The sequence below is a fragment of the Echeneis naucrates genome, chromosome 10, assembly GCF_900963305.1.
Source record: "Echeneis naucrates chromosome 10, fEcheNa1.1, whole genome shotgun sequence".
Classification (NCBI taxonomy): Eukaryota; Metazoa; Chordata; class Actinopteri; order Carangiformes; family Echeneidae; genus Echeneis; species Echeneis naucrates.
Window position 1 is genome coordinate 18,570,129 of NC_042520.1, and position 25,631 is coordinate 18,595,759.

General features: G+C 40.6%; 1 protein-coding gene across 8 annotated transcripts; it reads left to right on the plus strand.

Moving 5' to 3' along the window:
- Positions 1-1,368: 1,368 nt before the first annotated feature.
- mtus1a (microtubule associated tumor suppressor 1a) lies at positions 1,369-25,242 on the plus strand. Of its 8 annotated transcripts, XM_029512560.1 has the most exons (15): positions 1,386-1,902; positions 3,792-5,837; positions 6,019-6,253; positions 7,524-7,751; positions 8,908-9,000; positions 9,503-9,616; positions 14,623-14,840; positions 19,021-19,087; positions 21,684-21,898; positions 22,033-22,138; positions 22,325-22,398; positions 22,492-22,587; positions 23,345-23,461; positions 23,585-23,682; positions 24,005-25,242. In XM_029512560.1, the coding sequence occupies exons 2-15, from the start codon at positions 3,888-3,890 to the stop codon at positions 24,237-24,239; spliced, it is 3,846 nt and encodes a 1,281-aa protein (XP_029368420.1). In that variant the 5' UTR covers positions 1,386-1,902; positions 3,792-3,887; the 3' UTR covers positions 24,240-25,242. The 8 variants fall into 8 exon arrangements, with proteins under 8 accessions (XP_029368421.1, XP_029368422.1, XP_029368420.1 ...); XM_029512563.1 differs by lacking the exons at positions 1,386-1,902; positions 3,792-5,837; positions 6,019-6,253 and adding an exon at positions 7,140-7,286; XM_029512564.1 differs by lacking the exons at positions 1,386-1,902; positions 3,792-5,837; positions 6,019-6,253 and adding an exon at positions 7,230-7,337.
- Positions 25,243-25,631: the final 389 nt, after the last annotated feature.

Here is a 25,631-nt window from a genome sequence, read left to right on the forward strand (position 1 = left end):
TCTCCTGGACAGGCTTCAGTGTTTCCATCAGGCCAATGCATCCTTGTTCATGATAAATCAGGGCCCATGCCATTGTTTTTCACTAGATGGCACAGGGCCACAGCAAGGCCTTTTCCAGTTCTTTTTGGTTAGACCAGACTGATTAATAATTTGACTGTTGAAAGACACTTTTATGCTTTTCTTCTAACTGGACTCAGTTGGGGCGGTTTTGTCCCCCTGTGCTTTACAGAGGACAGCCTTGTCCCTGTGGTATGCTGGCTGTAATCTCCCTCTATGACCTGCTGCCCTGCAGCAGTGTGGGGCAACTCTGTGCTTCGGCTTTTGTTCCTGCTACTCGTAACTGCTCGCTGTGTAATACTAAAAGTCCAGTCACCCGTGAAAAGCCAAGGAAAGGCCAGTCGAGGCTGTGTGTGTGCGTGGTGCCTGAGGGGCTTCAGAAATAATTATGTGGCGATGCATTGCTCTCAATCTAGCAGCGAAGTGGATATGCGACTTGAAGGCTGTAACTTGGATTGGGTTTTCATAAAGGAAAACAGAGATGCATTGTGATACCTCTTTGTCGAGAACTTGCATAATTTGTTGGCATTTCATCTGAGCAGTCTGAAATGTTAAGAAGTTTGTTTGACAAGGGGGAATGGTTCTGACTCTCAATTGGGTCTAGTGCAGATGTATATTGACCTGGAGACTTCAACAGCTGGTCTGCAAAAGTATGTACAAAGTGGACATCACATTTGTATTCTGGTTAAACAACTGTACTTAACAAGATGTTAAAATTCTTAGATTACTTATTAACTAGATCTGCTACACCACGGGTTTCATAGGATCTAAGACTTGTTCTTAGAACTCTTTATCACGATTTACATGCTTGCTACAGTCAAGATTAGACTGTAGTTCCCAGGGTCAGGACCCTTGTATAGATTAAGCAGAAATAGCGTGGGTCTTAGAGGTCTTAGACAAGTGTCACACCACTGCAGCAATGTGAGGATCCAGTGTCGAACTGGTTGCGTACAACATGAGGCTATGACATCAGGGTGGTATTGGCACTGGAGGACCTGAGAGGACTTCTCAGCTATACCAACACTGCAGTGTATCTTGTCTTGTCTATGAATAATGAAAGTCTAAGTCCAAACTTGCCCTGCACCTAGGCTGCCTGTCACTCTGTTCTCCTTTTCACTTATCCCTTGCTAAAAAGCTGCCTGATCTATTCTTCATAAAAGAGGGACTTTGGCTGCTTAGCCAGTGAATGCCAGTTCAGCCTGGAAGGCTATGACCACTCCCCCTGCACTGGGCTCAGTATGGATAAGGTAACATGTTGCTTTCTTCCTCACTTGCTCCCTCTGTAAACTTGGGAGTGGAACTCTATACTGAGCACAGTCTACAGTAGCTGAACATTGACATGCCTGCAGTGGGGAGCAGTCTGCAGCAAACTCACTGCTGGCACGAGGACCCATAGGAGAGTGCGCTGATCCACTGCTGCAGTAGGACTACTGGAATTGGTCGTGTTACCTTCGGGGGAGTGCGGGGGGGCCAGGCTGTAAAGCCTACACCAGCGGCACGTTTCCTCAGGCTGGGATGTTACTGATGCACGGTTGCCTCTGAGCACGAGGAGGAAGGAGTTGTGTGACGGGGCTGTTGGTGTCTGGCTGAAGGAGACTAGCACTGCACTACCTACTCATTTGGCTGGATTTGGGGCTTTGGAAGGAAAGCAGTAATGAGATTGTCTCAGAGAGTAAAATGAGCCGGTTGAACCTGCAAAACAGAGTGATCCCTGACGTTATAGACTAGGCAATACTGCTGACTGTAGAGGTATTTTCTTCCCCACAGCCATTACTGAATGGACGTACACGGTGGATGTATCAAGTTCGTTCAGACTATCAGTCATTACATTTTCTGCAGTGAAGGGTAAGTGTTGTAGACCTGCTTAAAATTATATTTTAACAATTTTCTATGTGTTTTTAGGACCACTGTAGCATGGCATGTGCTGTTTTATTTTTCCATAAACATTGTCAGGTCATGGTGTAGTTCTTTACATAACACAACTTGTCCAGTCGCATTTCACTGGTAAAAGATACTGCAGTAGCCTGCAAGTGACTGTTCTTGCCAAGGGTCAATGTGCACAGCAGTTTGCCAAGACTTTGATTGTGGAGATTGCAATATAAAGCAAGGTGTGTTGTTTCCCTACCCGAACAAACATCATTTATCCAGATTGGGACTCCTGGTCACATTGATAATAGTAGGTACTTAAATTAACAAAAAGCAGTAATGCATAAAGTAAATTAAACTATTAACATCTAATTATTATGTGTAGTTCTATATTCAAAGTTTAGTGTTCAAAGTTCATTGTTGTATTTGACGCACTGATGTTATAACATTACTTCTGTGTTGAACCTATTTCTAGGTAACATTTTACGTAGTTAGATTTTTCTTCACGTGATCACTTTATCTTTGACAGTGCAATTCTGATTCTTCTGTGGTCTTGGTGCAGGCATCCATTTCAGTTTATCATTAGTTTGTAAAGATAGCTGAAATTTTAGCAACATGTTTAAAATTTTTGTTTTGTGCACCACAGGCTGTTGATAGCTATAGTAGTGACAGATCTTTAGACAGCTTTCTTTGACTCTTAAACTATTCATATGTGTTGCACTTCAAGTCTAGACTTGTTTACCTGTCTTTACACAGGGAGAGGAATTGTTGTCCCAGGCCATTCAATTGCTCATTATCTTAATATTACTACCAAAGAAAATCCTATCTTGGCAGTAAAACATAAAAACAAGCCAAGGGGAAACTGGTTTCCACCTAAGATGGAAACGTGACATTAACAGTTGCATAATGAACTGAACTATGTCTCCAATGACTAAGTGTTTTTTCCAGTTATAAGTTAACCAGTCTTTTGATAAATTGTCTGGATCTTGTCACTTCCGTCCTGATAAAGAATCCTCCATCATTTTACCCATATTTAATCCATTAATAATGCAGATCTACAATAATGTGTTTTGTTTTATTTCACTCATTCAGGGTGGTTCCATCCAGGCCAGATTAAACTGTACATTCATATTTTTGCTGTAGACAACATCTTTATCATTTATTTTGTTGTGGTATAATTTTATATCAAATGTTACCTTTTTATAACTGCACTATGGTGTGTAGGGTCTACATAGTGGAGCATAGGGTGATGGTGACTTGATACCTCCCTCTCTGCTGGTACTGCCACAATGGTGCTTTTGTTTTAGTAGTGACTGGCAAGCCTAGCAGTCCAATCATGTTAAGTAAACGCAACAGAACTACAGAACAAAGTAGGGGATACTTCCAATCACATATGTCCACCATGTTTCCTTTTTTTCTTTTTTCTTTTTTTTTTTTCCCCCCCTCATTTAAGCATTTCTGAATGAGTCCACAGAGCGAGCAATTGTGATTATTTTCTATTCACTCAGCTTCAGTGTAGTGTATACCCTGCACAAGTGGAAAAGGAAAAATAAAATAGAGCTTTAGAAAGGTTACTGATACTAAAGTAACCTGATACTCAGCAGTCCTGATGAAATTGCATCCGGCATCACATGGCGATTAGAAGGTACTGCTCTAGAGGAAATAATCTACACAGATACTTGAGTTACACAGATACTTGAATGAAATCAAATAATTTCTGTATGCTGTTATAATATTCGATGACTGCAACAGCTTATCAGAGTGACTAAGCCCTTTTTGTAATTCCAGGCATAACCCTGTTTCTCGGATTTAAGTGTTCCTGTTGACAGTGAAAGATTGTGCTTGTGTCTGTTCTCCCCTCTTCACAGATATGTCTTATCAAATTTGATACATCACATCTCTGGTACCGAATGTGAAGATATTTAGAAATGCAGAAGCAGGGAAAATCCTGAGAGAACCCTCAAATGTCTATGAAGACTTTCAAAATGTCCACGGACCAAGTTGAGAACATAGTTCCTTTGCTTCACAGAGGCCTCTCGCCTGAGAGTCATTACAGCAACTCATCCATGTCACCGTCACCTGACTCCGAGAGCAGCATCTCCAATGTGAGTGACAGAGAAGTCAGCAGCTCCCCTGACATTAACATGCTGGAGTGCTGTCTCAGTGAAGGATCTCCTGTAGATGCCACCTACAGCACCACTTTACCACAGGATGATGTGTTCTGTGTTGTAAGCCCAAACATGAACCAAACGTTTATTGCTGCACCTGTCAATGGCAGTGTGAATTTCTGGAATAAAAACCTGAGTCTGTCTGAGACTTTTGGTACGACAGATGACAAAACAGATAAAAGTAATACCCCTGTGACATCTCCAGACTCTGCTGGGATGGAGAGCCGCCTAGGTTCACGTGAGACCTCTCGTAGAGGATCCACTGAGAACGACTGCTACTCCCTGAGTTCTGGGGACATGTTAATAAGGAGGAACAGTTTTCGTCTTGAAAACCAGTCACTGTTAATAGTCTCCTCCCTGGAAGAGTCATCAATCTCTACAGATTTGAGCCATCTAGCATCCCCTGCTGAATCTAGCCTACAGACGAACACTCTGCCAGATGTCTGTGAAAAATCCATAGAAAGAGTCATGGAGGAAAAAATGGCCAATCCATGTCTTGGTGTGACTTTCATTCAGACAGAGGAAAATGACATAGCAACATGCAATCCTCTTGTAGCTCTGCCAAGTGAGGATGAAGGTGGTCTTTTGATGACCTTTGTCTGTGAAAAATCTTCTGCAGATAGTGGGAAAGAGAATCAGTTTGCCAGTGATGAAACAGATTTTTTAGCCCATTTCCCTGGAGTGATTACACCAGAACAAGGGAAAACCTTTTTGTCCGCTCCTGCAGCTGTGCAAAAAACTAACAAGAATATTCAAACCTCCACTCCAGTACAAAACATTGAGAACAAGATACCCAGCCTCCCCTCCTTTTCAGAGTCTCCCTGTAGTGGAAATGCAAGCAGTCCAAGATGCCATCTTGCTAAAAGGCAACCGCTCCCTGTTACTAAACAACATTTGGTTGCAGAGCTGCCAGCCTCAGCCAGAAAAATCAAGAAATTTCCCAAGTCAGACATGAGTAAAGTAAAATCTAAAGTCATGACCAGGCCTTTGCATCAAATGGCAATGCCAGGCCCCGTCTCACAGAAAAAATCATCTCAAGTTAATGTAAACAGCAAACATACTGAAAGCTATAGATTGGCAACTATCAAAATTAGCCCTGCCAAGCTAAGGAATGGCACTGCCATTGTCTCTACTGCCACCAAAATGGTCAGTGATAGGCAAAGTAATACAGAGAGTGCCAACTTGGGAATGATGGTGATACAGTCATGTGAGCATACTGAAATGGATAAACAGGGTCAGAGTAGCACATCTTCACCAAACAGCTACCCATCTGCCAAAAATAAAGCTTCAGCAGTCAAATGTAGTAATAATGCCTCTAAAATGGAGCAGGCAGCCTCAAGCCAAGTAGCAGACAATTTAGCACAGCATGCTGGCAACCAGACTGTCTGCTTCTCATCCTTGGAAAAATCCCCTGATGGAAGTGGCCAAACAGATCCCAGACCAGTCCCAAAGAAGGGCATGTCAGCTAAAATTGAGGTCAGGTCAGGCTCAGCTGTAGGTCAGGACAAGCGTTCTGGACCAAAGACACAGCCTCGTTGTTCATCAGAGAGTTCATCTTCATCCAGGCCGCCCAAGGAAAAGAAAACAACTTTAAAGTTCTCAGCTAGTTTTACTGACAAGCAGCTGGGCCAGACCATACCAGGGAACCCCAATTGTTCTTCCCAGGTGAAACAAGACGCACACACTGATGCCACAGAGAAACCTGCTGAAAACCATTTTAGAGCAGTGAGGAGGATCAGCCTGGTGGTGAGTTCAGACTTCAAATTTAAACATTTAAAATTTCATTTCAATTTTAGTAATATCATAGAGCCACAAAATGTGTCCCAGAGTGGGAAAGTCAGTTTCATTGGAGCTTTTGAAGATCTCTGGAATGGATTTTTTAATGTGAACCATCAGAGCAACAGTGAGGAAAAAGTTCTCTTTGCAGGTAGAGTCCAGCAAATCTACAGCGGTTGGAGCCTCAGGCAATCCAAGTAAGACTGGATTCGAAGGACAGCCATCTCCAAGACGAATAAGAAGATTTCCAGTTTCACAACCTCCAGCTGAGAATCCCAAGACTGCCACTCTGTCAAGCAGACAGAAGCAGGGAGCACTGGGTGGGGACGAAAGCAGGACTTCCAAAGCTCTGAGAACATCACAAACAAAGCAAAGGAACATCACAGGTAAGAGTCATTATGGTAGCACTGGGCTGCTATCCATTTTAGCCTGCGATATTGTTGTTTCATAGCAAAGAATGTTGACCAGCAAATGTCAGTAAAACATTGACCGTAAGTCACAATCAGCACCTTAATAAGTTATAGTTCTGTCTTAAGCTAAGTAGAGAGCTAATGATTGAAACATTTCTTCTGTTGTATAAACAGAGAATTGTGTAATAGGTTTGTTAAACTCTGTGTGTAATGGAAACCAGAAGAGTAGAGGGCTGGACTTGGACTTGTACTGCTGCTGAGGGGCCATCTATGATTGAAAACAGCTCCAGAGGTAAATGGTTTTGTGGGGGGTTGTCTATGCTATGGCTGCCAGAGCAGGTTCCTTCAAGTTACATAGTGATGCAATGAAATAGCATTCTTTACTCTTCAGTGGACAAACATGTATTTTGGCATATTAACTAGCTTGTGGCCAGCATTTCACGAATAATGAAGATGGCAGATTTAAAAAAATATGCGTCTCATAGTTGTGGTCCAGCTGAACATTCTGTTGTGTAACTAGAATAACTTGGGTTGTAGTAAAAATGTCTCCCCATTGGAGGGTGACATTGAGCAGTTTCCGTACTACACCTCTTTTTGTCTTCTCCATGAGCTCAGCTGTGAATTCATGAATGTTCCACAGGAACACTGCTGGATACAGATGTCACCTCCGGTCTCTTGTCCAGATCTTGGGGATAAACAGGGAACTCCCTCTGCCCCACTGCTCCTGATAGTAAGAGGAGTCCAGGGGAAGGAGGGGGACTGTTCCTCTGATGGGAAGCCATCTGTATGAGTGGAAAAAGCAGGGGAAGGAAAGGGAGGTTTTGAGTTCACCAGTAATTTTGAAGACAGAACACAGTGTTTTCAACAACCACCCTGAGCAGAGTAAAGAGCAGTAACCTTCTCATGCTCTGCCTTCATTTGACTGGGATACTAATTTTCTTTTTCTTAAACTGCAATATTTTCTATTGGTTGATCAAATTTGACATGTTTGATGTTGTGGGTAAGATAGGTAAGTTTTTTTTGTTTTTTGTTTTTTTTTACTGAAAATTGAGAAACAAAGGTAAGCCTCAGTATTTTTATTTTTTTTGTGTGTGTTTTTATGCATTAAGTATATGCTTACTTTTGCTGAGCTGTTTTTAATCAAGTCTTGAAGTAGTCATAAAATGAGTGACATATAATGCACTTATCGCCTATATAGATTATGGTGCTGACCCTGGATGTTTATTTGTGCTCAATTGTATCCCAGGCAGCCAGAGAACACAGGAAACAGGAGACCCATCCCTCCGAAATGCCTCAGCAACAAGTATTAAGCCCCAGCTAAATAGATCCCGACCTCCTCAGACTCCCTCTCGCCCGTCTCTTATGAGCCTTCCCCCTACTTCTGCATCTAAACTACCACGCAAGACCTCAGGGCCATCTAGGAGCCTCACTGAGTGTCACAGTGAGCTGAGCGATAGCACTGGGAGTACACAAGGTGAGCATGTAGGAATTAGACAGTCTGTTTGTTCACGCTGCACATAAATATCAGTATAATGCAAAGTTGGGGTAAAATCATTAGCTATATCTGTACATTGAAGGGAATGGCTGCTGCAATAAATGATGACCCACTTCAGGGCTCGGGTTTGATGCAAATCTCCCATGAGGCAAGTCCTAGTCAGATTTTAATACCTACACATCTGCCCCTTGCAGGAATCTGGCTTATAAAAAAAATAGGGAAGACAGATTTTCTCATAATAATTTAACTCCTAATGTCTTTATCCAAATCTTTCAAAACTAACTCTGAATACCAGCCCAGTGTCGATAAGACATTATGTATTCCTGCTGAGCTTTGAATGGTTCTAATGAGAACTTGGTAGTGCCATTTTATGTCCTGACTGATGTATAACGAGATGGAGTTATTCGACAGAGGGCTGTTTTCCACCTAGCAGCCACAAGATCATGCAAGTCTGTGATTGGACAAGGGATTCTGTTTTCTAAACAGACTTTGTGTGGTTGCTGGGGCAACTAGTTCTCCTCCACTCAAGTTCACACACAATGTTGCCTGGAGGTGAGAGAGCAAACGTACACTACAACTGATGCTGTCTGAGGTGGACTTATTTAATTTTTTTAAATTGAAAATCAAAGGGCTGGTTACACAGGACTTCTTAGCTGCACCTGGTGAGAATTCCTACCTCATCTTTTCAATGACTCCTGTTTAATGGCAGAGGGCAGTGCATAATCCACCTGTGATCTTAGCCTAATGACATGTGCTCATTGGATCTATTGCATTTGTATAATCCGTTTTGTTAGCTTTTGCAGAAGTAAGTCAAACTGAAAGTTGAATCATAACTGGGGTATCAATGGTGAAAATGTTTGATTTCAAGAAAATCTGTTTTATTCAGAGCACAGCAACATTGTTTGTACATCCTAGATATCAGTTCAGTCAGATTGGCAGCACCTCCTATTGATCTAATTGATGTTTATTCCCTATATTAATATATTTAATCACATTAAAATAGCAAAAATACTTACTATTGGTAACATACTTACTATTGGTATTGTCTACATGAGATCTGTGGTGATGACATATTCAAATGCTGCAGGAATCTGAATGTGACTTTTTACTAGATCTTCTTCACATTCTTCAACAGTTTCTGGGGGAGCTGTACAAAAACAAACTCCATTCAAATCTGTTGTGCTGAAAGCAAGGCTCATCCCAACACCTGGAAGAAACACTGGACAAAGTATGATCAAACAGACAAAAACACATTTATGAATTTTCATTATTGTTACAGATACGAGGCTTTGTCTTTCATTTTTATAATTTAATTTGAAAAGCAATGAGCTTAGATTTTCTCTTATTTGAGTTGTAACTATGAGTGAGACCACATTGATTTTGTAGCTCTTATCAAGTCCTCACATGATAAGGAAAGGGCCCTGTTGAAACTCACTTAGGTTGAAAGTGATTAAACCCTCCCAAAAAACTTAACTACAAAAAAGCTATTGTTCATCCTACAATATTGGTAGTAACTTCATTTGATTAGGCCTGTTTGATCCTGATTGAATCAGATGGCTCCTGTTTTTCATCCCTTTTAACAGTATTTTAATCAAATCCTCATGAATTAGTTTCTACTTAAAAGCTGTCTGTGGTTCAGCAGTTTTAGTTTCCAGTTTTGTGTTTTTGCTACACTATGGGTCAGATGAAGTCTCGTCACTATTCTCAACTGGACCTTCTGTTTGTCACAGCTTTGGCCACATCATGCAAGCCTGCTGCTTCAACCAGCAAAGGAGCTTCAAGTCTCACAGTGGGTCCTCTGAAAGGAACAGCTTCTACAAGACTGGGCCGTTTAACCTCAAGTTGTAAGAGTTTTCAGTTCTCTCTGTTATTTTTTTCCAAGCTATGTATCTTATTTAACCAGTTTTAAATTAATTTTATATGACTTGTGAAAGGTAAAGGCTTTGCTTTAGAGAAGATGGATACACAAAAAAATATTCGTACAGATTTGTCCATCTTGTTTCAAAATGTTCTTTAAAATAAAAGGATACTATTAGAATAGAAAAAAAAGAACTTCAATATTTGAATTCAGCAAGACCACTTCACCAACATGTTTAATTGTCTTTATGGAGTTTATACATTACACTTTTATTTTCATAGGTTGTTTTATGTAAGAGCCCTGTTTTCACTTTTCAGTGTTGTTAAGCTCCATTATCGTTTCACTCTTTTGGCTCTTTGAGCTCGCCACAGCAAGCTCGCCACAGCAAGCAAGCTCTGTGATTTGCATGATTGATTTCTTCCCCCCCCCCCCCCCCCCCCCCTTTTTTTTTTTTTTTTTTTTTTTTTATTATTATTACCCCGGGTGGCCTTCTTGTCATAACTATCCCCATTTATCCGGGCTTGGGACTAGCACAAGCCTACCACAAGTTTGCGTTGTGATCAGGTGTAAATTAAATGTGGATTTATTTATTTATTTATTTAATTTTTTTAGAAACTGTACATTAAAATACATTAAAACTTTATGTGCATTTTCAGCCCTGTAAGCAGTCATCCTCTCCAGCTGAATACCAATGACCTTCAGAAATATGTAAGGACAGCCTTACTATATCTTTTGAATTTGTAATTAAAAGTGTCATTACAGCCTCTTTCACAGAACCTAGATGGAGAATAGGCTGCATTATATGGTATTTGGTTAGTCAGCACAGTGTTCTGAGTCTTAAATGTGGGTCATAGTAATAGCTGAGGACACATTTTCACAGAGAGCTGTGCCAGCTAAGCTGTATTATACACAGAACATCAGAGTGAGCAAAGCCATGAGCAAACTGTTCTCTCTTGCCATCCCACTGCTGATGACACTGGGAGGGAGAGTAAATGGAGTGGTGGGGGGGTGGTAGCACAAATTCTCATTGGCTACAGTTATTCTATTTGCTCCTCCCATCCCTGTGTCTCCTTTCCCATCCCCCTCTGCTCTTATCCTAGCATCTTGGCTCTTCTACAGCACCGCCATCATCAAGCTTTGAGATGCTGCTTTTCTCTGCTGTGAGATCTATGTGTTTGGTGAATAGTTGAAGCCTTCACTTACCAAGAGGATTAAGGGATTTATAAATTTTATTTATTTATTTTTGCACCCATCAGATTTATCAGTCTATGCTACAAACCACTGGCCAGCCTTGAACCCTCTTTGTGAATTCCAGCAGTCACAGCTGGGAATTAGATTTTGAGTTGGGAGACCTGCCATGCCTTTGCGTTTTTCAGTGCTTTCACAGTGGAGTAGCTCTTACTGCTTTTTATTGATTTATTTGTTTTCTGCCAGTCCTGCTCGTCTGTGTTGCTGTCACCTAAGGCATGATACACTGAGGCAAGCCATGGCATGAGGTTCATAACAGGCATCAAGTTCTTGCATTTAGGCTCTGATTTTTAAATTGTGACCGTCTTGCTTGATTTTTGAGAGATGTTATGGTCTCCGAAGCTCTCTCTGTCAAACATCCACGTGCGTCTGACAGCTAAGGGTTTACTCCGCAACATTCAGCTGCTATCAGGATGCAGGAAGAATACTGTGGTTTTCCAAACAGGTCTGTCAATTATTTCTGTGTATTTATTTTTATTGACCTTGTTATTGTCTTTGGGTCTTTGCACTGTGTTGTTTAATCCAAATCTGTCAGTGGTTACCTCTCAAGTGGACCTGTCCAGTTTGCTGTTTCTGAAATCTATTTTTAGTATGGCTATTTACTGGTTCTCAAAACAGACGGTTCATCTTTCATCTTTACCTACCTTGGTCACCAAAGGGTCCAGCTCCAGAATTATTTTAGGAAGGAAATTTGGAATACATAAAAAAAATCATCAAACACAATTTTAATTTATTTAGGTCATGTTGACATTTCAATATAGCTTGCCTTATTTTTATGACCACCTCTTTATATAACTGTCAAAATGCACTTGGTCTCACTGGAACATCCAGTACTCCCATTTCACCCTGAGCTTGTACCAAGGTTATTTTGGGTCCTGGTTTCTAGGTTAAACCATGAAATTTAGTTGTGATTGCTGAATAATAGTATGGGAATGCAGAAGTTTCTTGTGGTTCACACATTATTTAAAGCACTTTCATTCCTGTTTTTGAAAGGTTTTGCCCAAATATGGTCATTTGTGTCAGTGAGGGTTTAGTCCTAAATCTTTCACATTCAAACAAACAAGATCATTATTAATATACCATCACAGATTATGGGACGGAGCTATGCCAAAGCACTGCAAGACTCCCAGTATGTCAATGTTACCATCATTATATCACTAATTATTTGTGCTGTGTCCTGTGTATCATTCAGTCGTTCGTTAATATAAGAGCCTGGTCATTGTCAGGCATTGTGTGAACCAAGCACGTGCATGATTGTGAGTGCTTTCATCACCCATCAGTCTTTGTGCCATGCTGTGACGTCTCCCTACAGCAGCAGAGCACTTTGCTATGGAGTCACTAAATCACAGTATTTGATGTAGAGTTGAATTGGTACAAAAGGATTTTTGAGGCCTGGTAGAAAGTGTAAAATAAAAAAGCATGTCATCTGCTCCGTTGAGATACTTAAATGAAACTAGCTGCAGGTTTTCTGTTGCCAAGGAACAGCAGTGCAATTGAGCAACAGTTTATGTGCTGATATAAATTAATTTGTAAAGTGCGGTTTGGTGTGTTGATCGAAAACAAAAGCCACAATGAAGTTAACATCACTGCTAAAATAAATCACGATTACACTCAACTCAAACTGCGAGTATATATATTATGTTGACTTATATTTGAATATTTTCTATTTTGGAAGTAAATCTGAGTTAAACAGTAACCCCAAGAAAAATTTTTGCAAACGCACAAATTCCTTTGTGGGCTGAAAATTAGAATATGATCTCTTTTTAAGAATTATTACCTTTTCTCAGGTTTTCTCAGAGGCATAAAACTAAGCAACCTCTTGAGATCATCTTGAATAATTTAAATAGCAAAAAGCATGAATTTTTGAAATTCAGCAGAAATCTATTGCATAATTTTCAATTCTTAGTACAAACACCACCATTCCAAAAGGTAATGTGGTTTTGATCCCAAAGTTTTATATTTAAATGACAAGAAAATAGATTAAGGATCAAATAATGTAACCTTACAGAGACACAGTAGATTCACATGCTACCTTAATAACAAGCACTTACTTTAACCTACATGTTAATTGCACCATTACACATGGTAGAAAGCTTGGTGCACGCTTCTGCAGGCATATTTGGGGTCCATGTTAGGTGTGATGCAAACCTAGACGGTGGTCTTTGCACAACCAGCAGAGGGCATCCCAATTTAAACAAACCAATGAATGCCATTTTCACTTCAACTGCATATATAACCCTGGCACAAAAGCTCAAGTGTTATACTGAGTCTTTGATATTTCCTCTATGTACATTGTGCAAAACTGGGGGGGGGGGATGTCGGTAGAGGCCTTCAGTCACAATTCTCAAAAGAAACGATGAAAACATGCCTCACAAGCCGTGAGGCTTTTAATCTTGCATCATCTTAATTTGACCCAACTTTGCTTTAAACCACATACATTGTCAAATAAAGTTGTGCAGCAAAATAATTTTGATAAGCCATACCGTAAACTGTTTTTTTTTTTTTTTTTGGTAGGTGTTACTACTAGTCTAGCTGCAGTACAGTATCAATATATTGTTTGCCTAAAAGGCTGGGCCTTTCTTTTATGCTGAACAGTTTACTTTGGCTATAAAACATGAAGGCTGCCAAGGGGAAACTAGCTTTGAGGTGTGCTGCATATCTGGATATGGCGCTGTGTAAACTCAAGTTAGTCTGGGCATAAGAGCAGTTTATAGTTACTCAGTTAAAATGGATTTGACTTATTATCCTGTTTTCTCTTAGTGTTGAACTGTTTAGACGCTGCAGTTTGGTTTTGAATTTGTTCTTTCTTCAAAATAGTGTCTACTTTGTCTGTCTGGTGAGCCTGAGGTGTGATATAATTTTACTGTAAGCACTTTGGTAGGCCATTGGCTGTTTTTAAATGTGCTATATAAATAAAGCCTGACATTGACAGTATTTGTGTTGCCCAATAAGACCAGTGAACAGGACGTTTTTCACTCAACAGATCCAGGATCTGCTGTCTACAATAACCAGGAAGGGCGCGGGGGGGTTGTGCCTACATAGAACTGTGATTGATTTTTCTTTCAAAGTAAATTTCTTTGACTGATATAAATTAACATGCTGGTATATAAAGATTTGGGGTTTGTTTTTTTTTTTTTTGTTTTTTTTTGTTTTTTTTTTTCCTTTTGAGCTTCCTTTGCTGTAACAGCTGGCATGTTGAACAGAGTGAGCCCAGGCTATCCTGACTACTCTGCAACATAATCAATAGTCACCTTTTTCATCCTTCTCCACTGTAAATGTCTTTGACAATTAGACAGTTTAGTTTTCTATGCACCACCAGTATAAACAATGTGTTCTTTCTTAGCTGGATTAATGGTAGATACTGTATAGAGGGAATGTATTATACAGTAAAGCTCATGTAAATAAGAACTACAGGAGCATGGCTTTGCTAAAAAAGGCCATTCCTGGTCACATAGGGTAAACTAGATGTTATTAGGATATGGAAAATTGCATTTAGATATCCATTTTATGTCTTGGCTGTCAGAAGAGCAGCATTGGGAATCATCAAACTGGTTGATTGGACAGAACAGATTACAGAGACTACAGGAGTATCTCTGACTTTGACACCAGAGTTCACTGCATCTGAGACCCTGGTGGAGGTGTATGTGGTGGGTGGTACTGCTGATGGAACAGCTGCAGTGGTTGTTGAGGGGTGTATGATGATGCTCAATGTTGTCACAACACTAAACACATGTTCTTTCGCAGTGGACAAGAGCAAACCCAAGGTCAGCACTCGCCAGCAACATCCTCAGCAGCAGCCATCCCAACCAAACCCGGCTCATGGACCTCCGGATGTGGTACCAGCAAGTGTGGCAAAGGATGAGAGAAAGGACCGGACAATCCAGCAGCTCAGAGGACTTCTTACAGCCAGTAACCGCAGATTTGAGGCATTCTCCGTAGTTTTACAGCAAACTTTAATTGAGGTAAGGAAATAAATGTGTCAGGACAACAGTCCTGTCTTTGTCTAAACTGAAGCAATCTTGGATCAAAGAGAAATTTACTTTTAATATATTGCTCTGGTTTGGAATGGTCATGATCATGATCTCTTGAATATCCACGTCTAGAAATCTGAAATGTCTTTTAGTTGTTCTTTTCATATATTCACATAAGCAAGCGTGGCCCTGACAGTCTTTTGAATGTGGATGTTTAAGCTTTGTTTTACTTGGATCTGGTTTTAATAGTAGTAACGTGATTGGCTTCAAGGAATTGAATGCCTGAAAGAATTATTTTTCCCACATTACATTACAAACAAGCTTATCCCAGGGGCTACCCTGGGATACGACGCCAGGCATCGTACTTACTTGTTTAGTGTTGTGGAAGTGAAATTACAATGTGGTGCGTAGACTTCAGTTAGTATCTGTGCATCAGAAGCTTCACAGTCTTATATAAGTGAATTATACGACTGAATTAGAATAATTTTTATAGCTTAATATCTACAGCTGCCGGTAAACATAGTGTAAAAGATCAGGTACTATTCTGTGTGTAAAATGTCCTAACTATTTCAGTCTGTATGGATAACTTTAGAAACATCCTTGGCAAATGTTTTCACACCATTTGTGTTGGCAGTACAGCATGAAAGATGATTGAGTGAAGCAACTGGAATATACTATTGAAATATAATAATATAATTAGATTTCAAAGTAGTATTTAGTATATCAGTGTTGAGAGAATTCCATCAAGTTGCATTGACTTTGTATTTAAATTTATAAGGGTTTTGACTCATTGAAGGAATTAGTTTTAACCAATTTTTGTCTTGTTTGAAAATAAGAGATCGGTCTAGTTGAGAAACCAAAAAAACCTGTTTTAGAGTGTTAGGCTTCAACGCAGTTTATTAAAAGCAGTAATATGTAGCCTGATGCCCAGAGGGTACTTGAAGTATGTGAAATTTGATCTTGCCCTCTACTTTCCATTCATTTATGTTTGGGGGTGACCAACTGTAGTGTACTTTGCTTCTGTAGTGACTCCCTCTGGTTGGACAAGGCATCAGTGCAGACAAGTGGATTCTGGTGTGAATCTTGAAAGGGCCTTGCTGTAGACAGTCCTGATGAACTGACATACTTGCTGCCAGTTAGAGAGATGTGGCTGTTTCTGTGGTGCACTTGATCTCTCAGCAGAAAATTAAACAATTTCCTCACTCAGCTGTCTTACAAACTGTGGCATGCATTCCCTTTGGCCTTTACAGCTACTTTCTATACTCCTGGCTTGCTCTGAGTTTAAGACGAAGCAGATTTCTTGTGGTGGTGTCGTGTGTTCTGGTTAACTCCGGTTGTGACATAGTTCATATCAGTTCAGTTTGAGCTTGGGTGGATTCTGTTGTTCCTTAATTTAATCTGCAAGCTGCACTGCCCCACTGATTGTAACTGTGCATTGAAGTGTTTAACTTGGGTTGGCATTGGTTTGTCAAATGCTGAGAAGCCTACTAACTTTTACCTTTTTGTAGCTCAGTTTCACATTCCAGACCCAACAAAGCCAGCACAGTATGAACTTACTGTTTTAGAGCAATGTAGATGGAACTGACAAATGCAGTTATACACAACAAAGCTATTTGGAAAAGTGTTTAAGTATCGGCTGCAGCTCAGTGTAATGTGACAGCTCATATTGAAATCATTGTATGATTTCTAGTCACTGATGGTTGACTCATATCCTTTGTTTGGGTGGCAGGGTTGTGAAACTAATTGCATCAAGGAATAGAAGAAGCATCACTTCTTTGTTCCTCCTTGATGGAACAGCAGTTATCCAAACCAAGTGGAGAAGACATTCTACACCTGAGCCACTGCCACAAACACATTTAAGATAAATTCTATTCATTCTCAAGATTATTTTAGTATGCAAAATTACCAAATTTGTGTGTCCACTGTATTAATAGCTGAGGATGTACATGTGGAGCACAATAGTATCTGGTGGCCACTCATCAAACCAAGAATAGGAAGCAAGACGTCACCATCGTAGTGTGAGAATGTCCCAGCTGTTGACTTGATATGGTCATGACCAGCAGCCAAACACTAAGCAAGGGCTGAACACTGTTTCTTATCATGTGTTTGGATGGAGTGTGTGAGTTCTGAGGTTGGTCTGTACTAAGTATAGGAATGCTAACACACTCTAACATGAGAAAGGATTCAGTGTAGCTTTGGTCTACTAGTGTTCTAATATTCATTATATTTTCAGGAAACAGAAACCTGATCCAAAGCAGTTAGTCATTGATCTTGGGCTACCATCAAGTGTCATTCTACACCTAACATGCTATCTTAATATGCACGAGGGACATTACATTACAACTTAAGGACTGGATATCAAATAGATTTTGAAGTAGTGTGAATTATTGTAGAGAAGGAGCAAAGCTGATTCTGTATATCCAAGAAATGTTTCAGGGTGGCATAGTAGCAATTATCTCCTTTAACTTGATCCAAGGTTTCTATTGAATATACACAATTTTAATTGACAAAAATGGACCACCAGTGACTGAAATCTCTAAAATTTTGGTTGTAATCACTAGTATGTGTGGTGTAAGGCATAAACAAATATTTGTAATTCATCGGTTTACCTCTGAATGTGAAGCAGTTGAACATGAACCGTCAGACGTGCTGTGTTAAATTATGGAGACAAAACATGATCCTAGTTTTGATACAAAATACTGTACAGTTAAGCTTCAGTGGCAACAAGATAGATATATAAAATCATTTGTTTATTTATGGTCAGGTTCTACCAAGTAACTGTTTCTAATTCAGTTTGTAAAATGTTACCAAGACAGATTAGTGAGGCAACAAGTGACATATAATTTATACTTATCTTATTGACTGTCAAAGTGTTACTTACATAGAAGCTTGAAATTTGATCAGTCCCAGCATTATATCATCTGGTAATGGAGAGATTGTCCCATGCAGCCCATACAGTAGATTGTATGATAATGGTGCAAAGGATTGGGGGTTTGGTTTAATGCAGGTTCAGTTGGGAAATGGGGGATGGTGGTCATGAAACCTCCTTGTGTCCCCTGAGAAGGTCACTACACTACACAACTCCTGCTCCATCAGCCTGATGTCCGACAGTGCTGTGCAATTTATGGTTGCTCCACTCTGAAGTGCTGCCTTAAAGTGACCTCAGCTCCCTGGTGAGAAAGCTGCTCTCTATCACACTGTAGCCTGCCCCTTTTTTTTCCTTTTAGGTGGAATACGGTAATGCTCTCTGCAGTCACTCACTACAGTCAGTGAAGCGGCTTTTTCAGTCCCGCCTCAGATGTTGTGAGAGCAGTCTGAGAGGAGGGGTGTGGAGGTGGTGCGTCCACCTGGACCACTGTTTGTCCTGGAGTACTTTGTCTCCATAGCTGGAGGGGGAGACTCCGGCACCCAAGCCTCAGCCTGAGGCTGGATCATGGGCTGTTCTGCCAGCAGAGCGTGCCTTAGTCGCTCCTGCGCAGCAGAGAGGGTAACTGGCTTCTACACTGTTCTATTCTGCAGTGAAGTATAGATGCAGTTCTGGGGTCCAGTAGGACAGGGTAGAAGATATTCAAGTGTTTTTCTTTTTTACTTGTTTTTTTTTCCCCCCTCAGCTCTTAATTTAATTTTGAAGTCTGTGTTCACTGTGTGAACCACTTTGTAGCGAATGAAGTTGTTTGTGTTTGTTATTGTCAGCATAGTGAGGGAAGGGTAGTAGACCGGAGGTAAACAGTTGTTTGATTATCAATGCATCAGTTTGAAGTGAGGCGGGAGCGCTGCAGCTATAGCGTAGTTCTCTCTTTACTGCAAAACTGAGTCAGTGAAGCTTGAGGTAAGACTGAAAACATGAGTTGTGCCAAATGTTCTTTTAACTCCCCTCCCCTCTTCCCTGATGATGATTTTTCTTTGTTAGCTGTTGGTGTGCTTTCAGTGTATTTGTATTTGGCAATCAAACACAATATCCAGTAGGAAAACTGGACTCATGCAATGGTTATTTGTCAGGGTGTTGCCCTGAAAGAACCTCCCTCCTAATAGTGAATTAGTTTTCAAAGTCATAATGCTGTCATAAGGACCCTGATGTTTTAGGTGCGTTGTTGAAACAAAGCTCCCTAGAGATTAATAATATTGACTCTGTCCTGTGAATGTATATGACTGTGTACATTTCTCTCTGCAGCGTGATGAAGCCACAAGACAGTGCAGGGAGCTGTCCCAGGAGCTGGTCAACCTCCGAGGAGATCTGGGTAAGTTTGGTCACCTTGATCTCACACTGGCTGTGTTATCAGTGGTTATCATCACTGTGCATACTCTGTTACAGTGTTTGCTTTTACCATATTCCTCTAATGTGTTTCTCTCTTTTTGGTTGTTAAACATAAAAGTTGAGAAATACTTTGGATTATGTTTCTGTTGAAAATTAAAACAAGTGTTTTTAAATCATAACTGTTGGGCTTTTTTGTGTCAGCGCACTGTTTTTTGGTTTCTGTGGTCTGATGCAATCATTGATCTGAGTCATTGATGCTCTGTTGTTGACGTTTGAAGCACGTGGTAGGCATTATTGCACATTGGTGAATTTAATCATCCGTTACATTGCGGAACACCCTCTAGACTGGCATTCCTACTATTTCATTAAAAAAAAAAAATACTTGAGGTAACGTGATCATTATTTAGGAAAATCAGATAGTTGGTGTTCTGCTTGAGACTGCATGAACTTAATTATATACTATCGTGTGTGTTGCAGGTGAACTCTTATTTTTGTTTGCATTTACTAGACACACAGAGATTTCCTGCAGCTTCCTCAACTTGATAATTGCTTTATCCCCCACTGATAATCAGATGTGGGTTTGGCAATGCTTGTTTGTTAAATTGTTGCCGAGTAAAATGGTGTCAGTCTGTTCCCCAGGGAGTGGCTGTCTGACCTCTGCCCCCACGGAGGAGGGGCTTTTACTAGTGGAATGCCACACCACCTGAGGCCTTGTGAAGCCTTACTGACAGCAGCCCATGTTTTATGTCAAACCTAAGTACCGTCTCACAGAATGAACTCACGCATACAGGCACATGCACGCTCAAACATGCACTCACACAGCTGCTTTTATCCCTGTTACTTAAGGCTTCACTAGTGTTGTGACTCCTCCCCTCCCTTACAGTCTTGGGACTTCCACATGACCACACTTACATACTGAGCACTGTTATATCTGCGCTTTAACACATTCTTTCCTTGAGGGTGGGTGTAAGACCTAGATTGTCCTCAAATAAACCTTTTGAAATATATTTGGCAATTGAGATTCTTAAAAATCAACTTTTAGTTTTTCCACTGCATGTTTCCCCAGTGATCTCACCCCTTGTACCACAGTAAATTCAAGGCTTGGGCCACAGCCAAAAGTATGCTTCAGCCACACCCCATTTGTTATCATTCTTCACATGCTAAATTACAATTAAAATGGATCTAGCTGTTTCAGCATCCACATTATATGGCAGGTTTCTAAATGCCATCATCATAAAGCTAACAAATAAAGCTAACATTACATTAACTAGTTCCTGGTTTTCCATGCTGCATGAGCCATGAGGTGTTTTTGTAGGGTGGATGTGGACTGGGGGCTCATATGAGCAGATCTCTGTTACACATGGTTGCGGAATGCCGGGCTCCGTTTGTTGAGCTGTACATGCCAAAGAATGATAGATCATCCCTATGTTGTCTTGGCCCCTGCTCCTGGAGCTGTTGCCGTTATTCCACTCTGGGTAAGGTGAATCTTCATCCTCCTGCAGGGCAGCTACTCCTTTCCACTATACACCAATATTAATATGTGCAAAAGAAGAGAATTTGAGCCTTAATTCATATCCAGAAAGAAACAAGGTTACTTATTATGATGAACAAGATGTACAACCTCAGACTATTTGTGTAAGAGAATTGTTCTGTGTTACAAACACATTTCAAATACAGAATGTGGTTATTACGGCTGATGATGGGGAATACTCATTGTGCAAAAGGGGGGAAAAAATAGCTTGTCATGACCATGAAAGTTTCAGTGTGGCCGTTGTACCACCCATTTTGTAGGACAGCAGAGCGACATCTGGATTCAGTATTACTTTACACCCACTACTGACGTCTCGCATTGTTTCAAGTTCTACATAGTTGTGGTTTATTGCTGTACCATGTATTTAAATATTTGAGGGGAAAGTCACCTGCTACACATTGCAGAGGAGTTTTGTGTTGCACTCAGCTGTCTCCCTTACTATTCACCATCACTATGATTTTGTTAGTGAGCTGAGGTTCATTGCCAGCTGTGAGGTATCAGCCATATTTGTGCATAGCCACTTAAGCTGATGACTGGTAATGAAGTTGGTCACTGCCAGCTACTTCAGTGTGATGGAAAGAGGGGCACCAGTTCACAGAAGGAAAAAAAAAACAAAAGCCTCCAATTGCACAAGCTTGAAAATGGCACCGGCTGAGTAAGGGAGAAGAGTTGCCCAATTTAAGAAATCTGTTACCTATGACCCCAATTTCAAGATTATGTGAAAGGGTTGAGACTCGTTGCTACATTTCAATTTGTCTATAAATAATGGTCATGCAGCTATGGTAAAGTGCAATAGGCACCTCCCATTAAAAGTCAGTTTTTCCATTCCTTTTAGGAGGGCGTTTGTGTCGCACATCAAGGATGACTTCACTAAACAGAAGGTCCTCAGTGGACATATCAGATTTCTTACATAAGTGGTTTATAATACATGTTTTCCTATCACCTTTTTAAATTAATATTTCAGAGTCTATACAGCTGTGCATAGTTACTGAACGCAATTGCCCTGTCACCATTTCATCAAAATCAATCTTTCTGTTTGTACTACCAGTTTGCTCCATTCATTCCTCTGAGCGTTTGGAGAAGGAAAGGGAGGAGTTACGTGTTGCTCTGGAGGATGCATTGCAAAACCTGCAGGAGCAGCACCAGAAAGATGTGGCTGAGCTGGAGCAGCGATTACAGGCCTTTTACCAGGCTGAGTGGGACAAGGTCCACCTCACCTACCAGGAGGAGGCTGACAAGTGCAATACTCTGATGCAGCAGCAGGTTTGTTGTAATACCACCTTTTATCAAGATTGTGTAAATGCATGACCACAAAATATCTCAAATTTAGGCAGTGCTGATAATGCCTTCGGATAGATGACTGTTTTGAAATTAAGTACATTGTGTCATTTTTAAAGATGGGAGAGCTCAAAGCCAACCATGAAGCCATCAAGCTGGAACTACAGAAGAGCCACGCAGAGCAGCAGCAGAGTGTTAAACAACAGTATGAAATGTCACTGGAAGGTGAGTGGACAAGATGGGCACAACTATAAACATCCTTTTTCCAAAGCTGCTTTTTATACGTTTTATTTGAAATTGACTGGTGCTCAGAAAACCTTTTGAATGTATTTTGCCTCAAATGTGCTGCCTTTGTCAACAAAGGCAATATATAGTTAATTTTTAGGATTGTGAATGTGTGAATCTTTTCAGAGCTCAGGAAAGTTCACAATCAGGAGCTGGAGAGTTTGGACAAAACCTTAAAAGATACAGAAGCTGCTCTATCTGTAAGGATCTGGTTTTCTAATCACACAATATTAACTAACTTAATTTGGATAAAACTTAACTCAGTGACCTTGTTGTGCTGTGTGTATCCACAGACACGGATCCAAGAGCTGACTTTGGAGAACAACATCCTAATAGGGAAACTAACAAAAGAGGAGAACAGGAGAAAAGAGCTGGCTGAAAAGAGTCAGGTACTCTTATCTGTGTGCTAATTATAGTAGAACTCCACTTCAGACACAACTCATGACTCCAATGTTATTTGCCCCCAAGCAAAAAGGGCATGAAATCCCTGATATCAGTGCTTACGGGACAGAAAGGTCATCAACAGAAGCAAACAAGAAAGACTAAATTCTTAACTAACCCATTGTTTTCAAATTGGGCAGTTAGCGATTAACCAGTTATCACAGTGTAAAGTGACCTACAGCATGTTGAGCTCTGCTGCATCACTATGTCAGCTACAACACTGCCCCCTTTCCATTCATGTTCAGAGTATTATTGTATGTATGTATTTTAATTTTCCTAGAGTGCCATTGTACAGGACGGCCACATCAGCATTAAGTGCTTGCCACATGTACTCAACGTTCTGACCCATTACCCTGCCACTCCACATCTGCTATTAATAGATAGATAAGAGCAACATTAGCAACAGATCAGTGTTACATGTTGACCATGTGTAGAGCAGTGGGGGTAGTTTTAAATGCCATCTTCAAGCAGAGCACATCATTTGCATGTTTGTGATTTGAGATGTTGTGCATGCAAGCTAAACATCAACAGGGTGATTGTCCCTGTGAGAGATGAGCATTGAATATTTTGCAAGTGATGCATGGCATCCTCTGTTGTGTGGTTCTGGATTAATGTCCACATGACATTTACAAGGTTTGCTGTGTTTTTTTTTTTTAAGTCTTAACAGTCCCTCAATATCTTTGCACCATTTATTTGTCACTGTAGAAGGACTCTCACACCTTGTATCTGGAGCAAGAGCTCGAGAGTCTCAAAGTGGTGTTGGATATCAAAAACAAGCAGCTCCATCAACAAGAGAAGAAGCTGATGGAGATTGACAAACTGGTGAGAATTGAGGCAGAAGAATATTATTGCTATGGCCTCTGGACAAGAAATGCTACTGACCTAACAAAAACATCTGGATCAATCAATCATTCTGTTTTTTGGTTTTGCTTGGGTATTTTTAAGATGGAGAAAAATGTGAAGTTGGATGAGAGAATGAAGAAGGTCCAGCAGGAGAATGAGGACCTCAAAGCCCGCATGGAACGTCACGCTGCACTGTCAAGGTAAGAGGTCATGAAAGGATTAAGTAAAAAGTAAGTAAACACAAGTTAACATAGATGATTGATACCATCTAATTCTGTTGCATCCTAATGAACTTTTGAAAGTTCATTTTCTAAACAGCTTCAGAGTTTTGGGAGGATCACCAGACTTATCCTTTTTCTTTCCAAAACAGCCCATGTAATCCTAATTTTGTTTTGGACATTCATTTAGTTAATGATTAGTTAAGCATTAGGTGGGCGTGTCAGCTCACTGATTGCATTTCTGTCTGTGAACATTTATGCTCCTGTTCATTCTTAACTTTTCTTTTGTGTTGATGCTCCACAGACAGCTGTCCTCAGAGCAGGCCATGCTGCAGGAGTCTCTGGAGAAGGAGTCTAAGGTGAACAAGCGTTTGTCCATGGAGAATGAGGAGCTTCTGTGGAAGCTTCATAATGGAGACCTGAGTAGCCCCCGAAAGGTGTCCCCCGACTCCACCTCTCCCTCCCCATCCCACTCCTTCAAATTCCAATCCTCTCGCAACTCTGGCCTTTTCTCCAGCCCTCCTGTCTCACCCAGATAACGATGGGCCCCTGCTTCCGGGAAGCAGACCCCGATGTTTGAGTTGTCCCTCTAGAATATGGAGCCATGTTTGTTTCTGCTTAGCAGCACAACAATCTGACCTTGGCTCCTTCAGGACTGGATGAACTCTCACATTTTCTGTACAGGGACACTACAGACTGTAAGAAAAAAAAATGTTGCACAGAAGCACTTAAGAAGCAAGACCACCTTGTTCTTTGCCTTTCACATCTGTAACTATGGATGAGGGAAAAGGAAATCTCAGGACTTGTATGTTATGAAACACTATTTTTGTTACTTGTAGTTGTTGGCAAAGGCTTGTCTTTCCTGAAACTCAGTAAATGCAGTAAAAAACAAAGCGCGCAGACGCATGCATGCATGCATGCATATGTACACACGTGCAGATGAAGCCCTGCAGGGTGAACGAAGGCTACCTTGCGTCTTTAGGGAACACGGATAGCCATGGATAGTCTGAATTCAGAGTAGTTATTAATACAGATGACTGCATCCCTCCTCAGGGCATATTTATATTTAAAATGTTGCTTCTGTTGGATTCATGCATCATCTCTCAAAGCTAACTGCTCAGGGGTGAAAGTCAACCTGTTATAATACTAACAAGCCACTGCTAGTCAGTACACTAGTGCTGTGTGTCTCTATATATTAAGAGAAATGTTCATAGTCATATGCAGGCTGCTCTCATGGGCATGTTCAGATTTCCTTATTTTAAGTATCATCTCTAGCCTCAGACATGAATTTTTTCCTCCACATTTCTTTCACTAAGGGACCAATCCGAGTCTTTGCGCATGTGTTTGAGTCGTGTTGATCACCCCTCACTAAACTCTCCTCCTAAAGCAGCTTTAAATTCAGGGTCTTGACCAGAAGAAGCCTTGCTTGTGTATGTCAGAGATGCTGCATCTTGAAAATGTCTCAAAAGGAGTATTTTGTGTGGAATTGGTGTTATTGGTGTGTTGACCCTGTTTGAAATATGCAATTAATAAAGTCTTGTATTTAACCAGAAGTTGGGACACCTGCAAATGTCTGTTGCTGTGAAAATGTTAGTTATGTTTTATGAATTTATTCACATTAAGTTCTGTTTAGTTTTCTCTGAGGGATATATTACAGGAAATCAGACTGAAAGTTTTGAACTCAGCAGGTTAATATTTGGCATCAGTCAGCCTTCTCACAGTCAAATAGCCTTTTAATAGTTTACTATAGCATTATTAAATTGTTACTTTATCACAAGATTCATGTCCTAAACTGAACTTTATTTCAACAACCAGCAATTAAAGTGGGAACTGCAACTCTTGCATTTGATCAAAGTAAGTTCTGGGTCTGCAGATCACATTCCACATATGGAGCACATTAGGACGTCAGCCTTGCACACTGCTTAGCTTTA

Coding starts and splice junctions, on each gene's coding strand:
- mtus1a (XM_029512560.1), top strand. CDS start 3,888: ATGTCTATGAAGACTTTCAAAATGTCCACGGACCAAGTTGAGAACATA. Junction 14,841..19,020: donor TACAGCAAACTTTAATTGAG/GTAAGGAAATAA, acceptor TTCTCTCTGCAG/CGTGATGAAGCCACAAGACA. Junction 23,462..23,584: donor TGATGGAGATTGACAAACTG/GTGAGAATTGAG, acceptor GGTATTTTTAAG/ATGGAGAAAAATGTGAAGTT.